General features: G+C 38.1%; 1 protein-coding gene across 1 annotated transcript in view; it reads left to right on the top strand.

The window, feature by feature from the left end:
- The first annotated feature begins 181 nt into the window (after window positions 1–181).
- ANO10 (anoctamin 10) overlaps window positions 182–9,554 on the top strand; it is a 127,307-nt gene continuing 117,934 nt past the window's right edge. The window contains exons 1-5 of the mRNA XM_009081925.1: window positions 182–202; window positions 2,709–2,847; window positions 3,923–4,105; window positions 6,032–6,166; window positions 7,759–7,878. Coding sequence (XP_009080173.1) covers window positions 182–202; window positions 2,709–2,847; window positions 3,923–4,105; window positions 6,032–6,166; window positions 7,759–7,878 — 598 coding nt within the window. The remainder of the gene's footprint in view (window positions 203–2,708; window positions 2,848–3,922; window positions 4,106–6,031; window positions 6,167–7,758; window positions 7,879–9,554) is intronic.

Below are 9,554 nucleotides of genomic sequence, written 5' to 3'. Positions count from 1 at the left end.
CCACCGCGGCTCTGCGCTGCGCCCGCGCCGCTGGGGAAGGGGCAGCGTCCCCCTCTGCCCCGAGGGGTTCGGCGGTTTGGGGATTGCTGCCCAGCCGCTCCGGGATCGGGAGGGGGATGCGTGCTTAGAGTGGCTCTGTACCCTGTAATTCTGGGTCGGTCACAACTTACGCTGTGTAGATATGAAAGAAGAGGCCAAGTTAGTCCCACTGGGTCTGTGTGGGCATTGGGCTAGCTGTTTGGAAATTATTGCTGGGAAGACGTGATTTGGAAGGCCCTGTTCTAGTTTTCAGTAGTAATGAGCCTGTAAATGACAAATCTTACCGAAAGCCTGAAAATAACAAATTGAAAGAGTAGGTTTAGCTTGGATATTAGGAAGAAAAGTCTTTACCGTGAGACACTGGAACAGGTTGCCCAGAGAAGCTGTGGATGCCTCACCCCTGGCAGTGTTTAAGGCCAGGCTGGGTGGGGCTCTGAGCAACCTGCTCTGGTGGGAGAATGCAGTTCAGCTTTCATTGTAGTTACGCTTGTGTGTTTCAAAGAGAAATCGCAATCTCCAGAATTTCATTTAAATTATTCTAGAAAATACAGTGATACTGTAATCATATGCATACCGTAACATTGGCAGGCAGGTTGGAACTAGAGGAACTTTAAAGTCCCAACCCAAGCCATTCTATGATTATATGGTCACCGTGCCAAGCACAATGATTCTGAATTAACGATAGGAGCCAAGTTCATCAAGTAGCACAGTGGTTATACAAAGGCTGTTTTCAGAAGATAAATGTTCTGTGAAGCAATATTGTTAACTGGTAATATTTAATAATTATCTAGTGCTTTTCATTCTTCACATTCTTCAGAAATTGCAATATGCACAGTGTGTCAAGCCTTATCTTAAAAAAAGCCCCAGCACCTCATGATGGAATAGGATGCAGTAAGGTGGAGTGACTCATCAAGACAGTGTAGTCAGTCATGGACAATCCCAGTTACAGTGCCTGATTATGTTTGCCTTTGTCTGATTCATTCTGCTTGTGCAGATTTGCTTCTAAAAGGTTTTAAAATACTTTATTAAACTAATGTATTTGTTCTAAGGACATATCTACTTGGGTTCAGAGCTGTGAATGTGAATGCTGTTGAATTGAGTGCATGTGAACAGGCAAGTGAAACTGACCGAAAACTCCTTTGAAATTCGGCTTGAAAGCTTTTTTTTTTTTCCAGTCAAAAATGAATGGACTTGTTTATTATGGTTTGCATATGTTTACATTATCCCTGTATTTTGTAGGATAATTTATATGAGATTCTGGAGATTGTGATTCTCTTTGAATCACACAAGTATAGCTATAATGAAAGCTGAACTGCATCCTTAGAGCAACTTAATTAGAAATTAAGTAATTTCAATCTTAGAACAGGAGGGGGAAAACTGCTTAAAGACAGTAGGTAAAAATCCTTTCTTCAGTCTAGTTAACAGCAAAATAAACCAACCCCAAATCAAAACCACCAAACCTTCCCCTCACTTTTAAATTCAGTAAATTAAGTCTGTGATAGGTTTTTAATTTTTTTTTTAGTTACTAGAATTATTTTAACTCAACACCTCTGAGTTGCTTCATGAAGCATGATATAATGATATCTGTAGAATCATTTGTATGAAAGTTGTCCACAAGACTAAAGAGTGGCTGGGGTTGTTTAGCCTTGACAAAAGGGAGGCTCAGGGGAGACCTTATCACTCTCTACAACTACCTGAAAGGAGGTTGTTGCAAGGTGGAGGTCTGCCAGAGTAACAGGTGACAGGACAAGAGAAAGTAGCCTCAAGTTGTGCTACTGGATATTTTGAAAATTTCCTTGATGGAAAGAGTTGCCAAGCATTGGAACAGGCTGCTCAGGGAAGTGGTTGAATCCCCATCCCTGAAGGTATTTAGAAGCCATGTAGATGTGGCACTTGGGGGACATGGTTTAGTGATCGACTTGGCAGTGATGGGTTAATGATTGGACCTGATGATCTTTACAGGTCTTTTCCAACCTAAATGAGCCTATGATTCTATAAAGGTCCACTTAGATAATTTGGATTGTTTACACATAAAGCTGTGCTGCTGCTCAATGATTTGCAGCTGGACTTTGTCAGAGAACCCTTGATTTATAGCCTTCAGCAAATCATTTAAGTGCTTTGTGTTTAATTTGCCTATCTATGACAGGTGTCCTGCTCACCTACACAAGGTGGTATAACTTTCCTTGGTATGGTTAAAGCTCCACAAGATTAAGGTTCCTCCTTAAACTTATGTATTTACATACTCTTATCATGAGAAGCTTGTTTTTAAATATCTGTTTGACTAAGGTTCTGTTAATGTTTTCATTTGCTGACAAATACACTGTAGGAAGTTGCAAGCTGTTGTTTTTGATGATGGTTTCTTTATTACTTGGTTTAAATTCATTTATTTGCGTTCTTTGCTTCGCTACTTTGCTATACATAGCCACAACACTTTTCCTACTTAGAGAGTAGGGCATAAATGCCACGAAGGACTGGTAGCATCTTGCCACGTGACAACTGGAGAGGTTACTCTAACTGGTCACAGTAGTAAGTCCACAAAGATGTGCACCTATGCCTTTACACAGATGTGTAACTCAGTATAGTAAAGTTTTGTGGCAGTTATATTGCTAGCAAATATTTTGTTACGCTCACACTTTATTTTGGTTTTGTACTTAGCAAGCTCTCAAGAGATGGCAGAAAGCTGGTCTTTCTTGGATACTGTTGAGTGTAACTTCAGGCCTCTGGTGGTAATTGAACTTGCAAAAGGCACCAAAGAGGAAACCATAAAATGGTTCACTAAACGAATTGTGGACAAAAAAGCAAATGGAGGTAAGTACAGTGTGACCTCTAACACTGTGAAATCAAATTGACTGTCAGTATAATATGAAGATGTACAGAAAATTAGTTTTCAGGGAATATGTGGTTTAATGATTGTTTAGCCAATCTCATTCCATTTTGCATTGTTGAAGTTAGTTAATTTTATGTAGTAGTAGACCTTCATGTCATGAAAATGTAATAACTGAACCCTCTTACCCCCGTTATTAATGAAAACATTGGCTTAAGGTCAAATGCCAATTGAACTCTAGAATCCTTCTGTTTTTGCACTGAAACCCTGATAACCTGTCTTTTAATGTAGCTTTGATGTCACTTTTGTAGCAGTTGTCTAGAGCGTGTTTCTCTTGTTGCTTACAGAAACATTGTAAGCCTTGCCAAGCCTCACATGCTGTCCATAAGCTTTGGTACTGTATTGCAGTATGAAGTTAGGTTAGCAGGAAGCAATTTAATCTTGATAAATTCATGTTGGATTATAGTTATATTTTTGGTAGTTTATAGGGTCTTGCAAAGACAATATTTCATAACTGATTTTGGTTTACTTTCAGGAATTGAAGTTAGGCTAATTAATATGTAATTCTTTGACCCTTTTTTAAACATTTTTTTTAGGTAGAAATTGTTTATGGCTGTTGTAGCTTATATCTTATGGTCAGTAGCATTTCCATGGTGGTTGGATTTGTGACTACAAACTTGCTTTCAGGCCTCTGCTATGTAAGTCAGGGATGTTTCTGTTTCAAAAGTCTAATCTTCTCAAAATGAGTGGAACTGTTTGCAGAAGTACTGCTTGTTTATGTGATATGAACATCAGGGGAGTAGATCCAAACTGTCCCCACTGTTCCAGTTCACTTTTGTGAGCATTTCCACAGAAACAGGGCTGAAATCAGGGGTGAGCCTGCAAGATTGTGACCACCACACATCAGGTGCCATTGAAGCCTTAATTCTTTGTGCCCTTAAAAAGAGGCATTTTCAGTGCTCCTGTTAATGGACCAATGTGATAGATGCTAAAATAATAAGAGTTTTAGATGTAATTTTACTATTTTTCTTCCTTATTTTGCCTTTCTATTCTTTGAAGGTGCACAACTGCTGATTAAACCATTGGTCACAGAAAATGGAGATGAAAATATTTATCTAGTTGGAGCTTCCCACTTAAGGCTGCTGCTGGGTGCTGAAACTGTGGGTTTGGTGAAGGAATGTAATGATAACTCAATGAGAACTTTTACATACAGCAGTAGGAAAACTTTCAAAGATTTTGAAGGTAAGCAGTTGTAAGGGTCTTTGTAAAGGGATGACTAAAAGATTAGAAGCAATTGCACTGCTAAGTCTTTCACGGACTTTGTATCCTTGGAATGACAACAGTGAACAGAAATAGGAAGACTAAGCCATGTCAAAAAATACTCATTTTTAACTATGGAAATTCAGATCATATAATGAATTTTTTTTTTAAATTTCACTTGGTTTTAATTTTTGCTTGTGTTTTCCTTTATGCTTTTCTATGCTCCAAATAGTCTCTTATTTGCATGAAAGACTTTTGTTGAAAATAAGACTAGAAAAAATAGCTGATAAACATGATTTTATGATTAACAACCAATGTTATAAATTAGCATAGCCATTTAATTTCTGTGAGCCAGTTTTGAGGCTTGTTATCTTATAATTAGCTGGAGAAAATAGAAACATTTTTATCTATTATATGTACACATCGAACAATTAAACAATTAATTAACACTACAGAGCCATTCAGCAGAATTTGGACATGATTAGTAGAATCGTTCCTTTTCCGCTTTTGTTTTGAGGACATGCCAACACAGTAAGATCTCCTTCTAAATGTACTGCATGTAGGGTATTTAACCCCCCCTGCAGTGGCTGAACTCATTTTGCTCTCCAGGTAAATACTGGAGTTCCACCTTAGTCTTGCTAGTACCTTTCACGTGCCTGTTTGAGTGTTGCCTTTCACCATGTTTCCGATATCAAGGTTCTTTGGTCTGTCTGAAATAATAACGGAGTCAAACTTTTGTTGTTCGATGGCAGTTCTGTTCACCACTGCTGCTGTGTGCAGTAATTGTTGCAGTGTCTCCTCTTTTGTGACCTTGCTTTTCTGAAATTGGGAGGCCTTCAGAAGAACAGTCAGTTGCCATTTCCGTTTTTCATGCCTTTATATTTTTCATGCATAGCTGACTGTCTAACAGAACCTCTAGGAGCAGCTGGAACTCCAACTGCTGTAAATATAAAATATATTTTTTGCTGTATCTCCTGGTATTTTTTCTTTTTAAAAACACTCAGTATTAAATTTCAGTTTTGTCTGGATCTGCTCAGAGGATAAAGTAGTTGACCATGCTTAGATGAGGTGAAAAACGTCACCTACAAAAGATTCCCTGCAGCCTGTGATGTCTCACTAGTATTTCTGGCTCTCCAGTTTAACTGATGCTATGTTGTTATTCTTTGAATTAGAGGTTTGCTGCTATTTTAGCTTCTCACTTAGTGTATTTAGGGCCATCCCTAGTTTCCTATTCCTAAGAGGAAAATAATCATCTGGTCACTATCTCAAGGAAATCAAAGTCTGCTTCCCGATGGTGGACAATAGGTTTGTTGCCATAGCTTTTCAAAATTTTCTGTTTTTCAGAATTTTTCTAATTGCTTTACCGTATTTCTGTATTTTTGTGAGAACTAATCATCTCAAATGGCTTATCATTATGTTATATGGGCAACAAAAGCAGGATACTGTGAATCTATGATATTTGGTGTGAAATGTTTACAGAAAAGATTTGTCCTGTCATCTTACTGGTTTTTGTTAAGAAAGTACTTTAGGCACTGTATGGCAGAAAGGGGAATGGAGGTTCTGAGATTGGCAAATAGTAGATTCCTAAGGAAGAGTCTTTCAGTAGGGCATGAGTATGTGGTACTTGCTGCATGCTGTCCTGGTCTCCAGCAATTAGTACTTCAGGGGTGTCTTTGTCTCTGGAGTCATTTGTTCTCTTAGTTTACCAGGGTAGTCAAAAACTCAGTGGCCAATATGTGCCAGTTAGAGAAGGCTCCTTCTCAAGAAATTGATTTTAAAAAGTGGAGTTTCTGCTAATGAATGTTCATTAGCCGTAATAGTCTGATTCTGGTCATTTGTTATAGTTATTTGCTGCCAGGGTTGTATTCCTACGCTGCACAATTTCATAGAGTCTTCTTTTTGATTTAGATGACAATCATGATTTCCTTACAATGGCAGAATGTCAGTACATAATCAAACATGAACTTGAAAATTTGAGAGCTAAAGATGAAAAAATGATCCCTGGATATCCTCAGGCAAAGCTGTACCCAGGAAAATCAATTGGTAAGCAATGTAGTTTGTTTCCTGTAACTCACTGTGTTGATGTATGATAGTGTTCATGATGAAAAAAATTTAATTTTCCTGTAACGAAGAGAAATCCTTCAGACATTCAAGTCCCACTGTTTTGAATCAACTTTGTTTTCTCACTGCTTCACAGTGATAGGACAAGTGGCTATGGATGCACAATGCAGCATGAGAAATTCTGAATAGATATTAAGAAAGTGTTTTCCACCGTAGGGTAATCAAACATTGGAACAGGAATTTAAAGAGATCGTGGTCACTCTGTCCTGGGACACTTTTAGATCTTCACTAGACAAGGCCCTAAGTAGCCCAGTTTAAGCTGGACCTACTTTGAGCAGGAAGTTGGACCAGATAACTTCCAAGGGACCTTCCATCCGTCTTTCTGTGAGGCTGAGGCTTTGGCCTTATGTTCTTTTCTGTTGGATAGTTTTCACATATGTTGACATCATCAATTCTTTTTAATTAGTAGCAAAGATATATATCCTTTTAATTTGATAATGATATACTTAGATTGTCTCTGTATAAAAATACTGGAATGAGTAACAGTGCTTCAAGGGTAAAAATTTCATAATACAAAGGACGTTTTATTTCATTTATTTGGTTTCATTGATCCTTCTCTTTGCTGCAAGAGCTCTTCCTTTTCATGGGAGAAAGAAGCAATGAGAGCTGGTGCTATTTTTATAGTAGCGGCTAAAACTAGTTCATTGGCAGAGATGCTATGGTTTCATAGGAGAATTTATCTTAATATTTGTATGTCTTTTAATTACAGTATCTTTATTTATTAGCTTTGGTAATCAAAGAAAGCAATCTGTGCATATTAGTGGGTTCAAGAAGTGTAAATAAACGTAGATGTCAGATGAATTTACATTGGTAGTTTTTTTATGTAGCCAGTGTTACTCAGCCAATGTTCTAGTTACGTCAAGCAGATGCTAATGGGAAATGGTAGAGTACTGTCACAATGCTTCCAGTGCCTCTCCTCCCCTGTTTTTGAATTTCTTTTCTTTTTCTTGTATGGTTGTAACTTTCAGAGCAGTTTGTTAATTGTTTATCCACACACGTAGTATTGCTTTCCATAACAAAGTTAAATACAAATTGTGGAATATATAGTTTGTTTTCAATGAAGATGTGTTGTAATTTATGAATTGGTGTAAACTGATAATTCAAAAATGTTTGTAGTATCTTTCCCATAATTAATACAACAATGGCTTAGTGGTTTTCCCCACAAAGCTACATATGGCATTTCAGTTTTGACCTGTAGCACTTTCTATTCCCGAAGCTGCAACTGATTGTATTGCAAACCTATGGAATAGTTAATAGATGTAAAAAGGTTGCTGTTTCTCCTCCAGTGGACAGCACAGTCTTTGCAGGAATAGGTGTAACTGCTCTCTGTAATGAATAATTTGTAACTAACATGCAGACTATTGATTAATTTTTTTTTAAGGATTTGAGTGCTAGATCTATTTCAAAGGAACTTTAGGCTTGTTAAGTACATAATGTAACTCATTTGCTTATGTCAACTTCACCTGTCCTTGGAAGCAGTGCTAGGTACCTTTTTTTTGCCTTTTTCCTTCTAGTGAGAAGATTATTGACCAGTGGAATTCTAGTTCAGATTTTCCCACTGCATGATAGGGAAGAGTTGAAAAAGCTCCGTCACAGCTGGTATGGCCGAGTGAAAGTTGGTTATCAACCTTTAGGTATGTGAACACTTACTCCACTACAAATACAGTGCAGGGTTTCTTGTGGAGGAGTCTTCTCAGTTTCTGTGATAAGATCAGAGTTCTTTCTTAACTTCTACTTCAGCGTTTAACCTTCTAGAGGAGTGAAAATCCTTTGTGGAAGGTAAGTATTGTACCAAGTCTTTTGTTTCACTAAGAGTTTACCTTTTTACATCCCCAATTACATATTGCAGTTCATCTCCCTGAACATTATCCTTCCGCCCAAGTTGCTTTGTTGGCCGTTGGGAATCCAAGTCCTTGTTTTACCCACACTTGCTCTTACTGATCTTGGAATCAACAGAGTGGCTTATGCCCTGATTAAGGAAGCAGCCACATTTCCAGACTTGTTGACATGCACAGTTGAGGTCTGTTCACTGAATTTGATTCTCAGATGGCTGTAAGATAATCTTTTGCTATAATGGCTGTCAGTACAAATGATCTGGAGTGAAGTGGTGGATGTCTCTAGATTTTCTTTCTTGTGGCTGCAGGATTTCTGTATGTAGGCCTTTGGTCATACTTTTCAAGTTGGAACTGAGGGACTGTCCAAAGGCTCAGGATTTGCACTGTGGTCATCTAGTGTAGTGTCCTGAAATTAGACCATTGCTCTTTTACCTGTTGGACAAGTTTTTACTCCTTCAGCGCTTCCTGTGTAACCTCTTGAAACAGTTCAAGACTTACGAAATTGGTGGCTCAGAATCTGCAGATTCGATGTCTGTAAGCTTCCATGTAACAGCAGTCTGCACATCACAAATTCTCCTTACTCATCTGTAAAGCAGTAATAGTCCAAGCCAAGACTGTTTTCTCAAACTGACTCCTAACAAGAAAGCTCCCCAGTGTCTGGAATTCTCTAAGCTATTTTAAGTTATAGGCGTGTCAAAAGTTTGTTTACAACTGTTTTAAGTTCTTTGTATGAAGACTGTTTGTTGTTGCATGACAGAGTCACTTGTGTATATTTTACACAGAGTAAGCTTAAAGTGATAATAATTTTTAGACTGGCAGCATGGAAAGTTAAGTTCTGGACTCTAAACCTGTAAACTTTACTCAAAAATAAGAAGAATATAAGCATTTGGTAACTTCCTGATTATAAATCTCTGGATCTTGCAGTTGCCTGAGTTTCTTTCCTGAGCTGCAGGAAGTTAAAGATCTGCTCGATAATGCCTGCCTGCAGAGTACTGTGTTAGGAGGCTTATTGTGTGCCTGTCTCTTGTTTATGCAAGAGAGGGATTTTTTGACTGACCTTGAATACACACAAAATTTCAAAGCAAATCCCAGGAACCTGTAAAGTATGTACTAATTAAGGGATGCCTTTCATGTGGTATGCCTGGAGTGTGAAATGATGCTAATGACCTACACTTGACCGTATTTGTTAATAAATTTTTGATTGAGAGAGATGTTGGAGTGCTGATTCTTCTGTCTGTTTACCTTTCCTTCTTGCTTTAGAGACTCACCTGATGGGCAATTGTGAACTTCTACTGTAGTGTTTTCTAAACCATAGCCAGAAGAATATTCTGGTATTGCACTTGGGGTCTTTGTGTTACTCTATTACCGAGAGTACGTTTACAGTGTCAATTCAGAGGTTATGATTCTATGGCTGTTTTGTTAAGCTGGTGAATACACAGCAGTGGCATACAAACAATCCGGAATTTCAGTCAGGA

The sequence above is a fragment of the Acanthisitta chloris genome, unplaced genomic scaffold (genome assembly GCF_000695815.1).
Source record: "Acanthisitta chloris isolate BGI_N310 unplaced genomic scaffold, ASM69581v1 scaffold6319, whole genome shotgun sequence".
In the NCBI taxonomy this organism is placed as follows: Eukaryota; Metazoa; Chordata; class Aves; order Passeriformes; family Acanthisittidae; genus Acanthisitta; species Acanthisitta chloris.
Note: the sequence above shows the minus strand (reverse complement) of the source record. Positions and strands in the feature narration are given on the sequence as shown.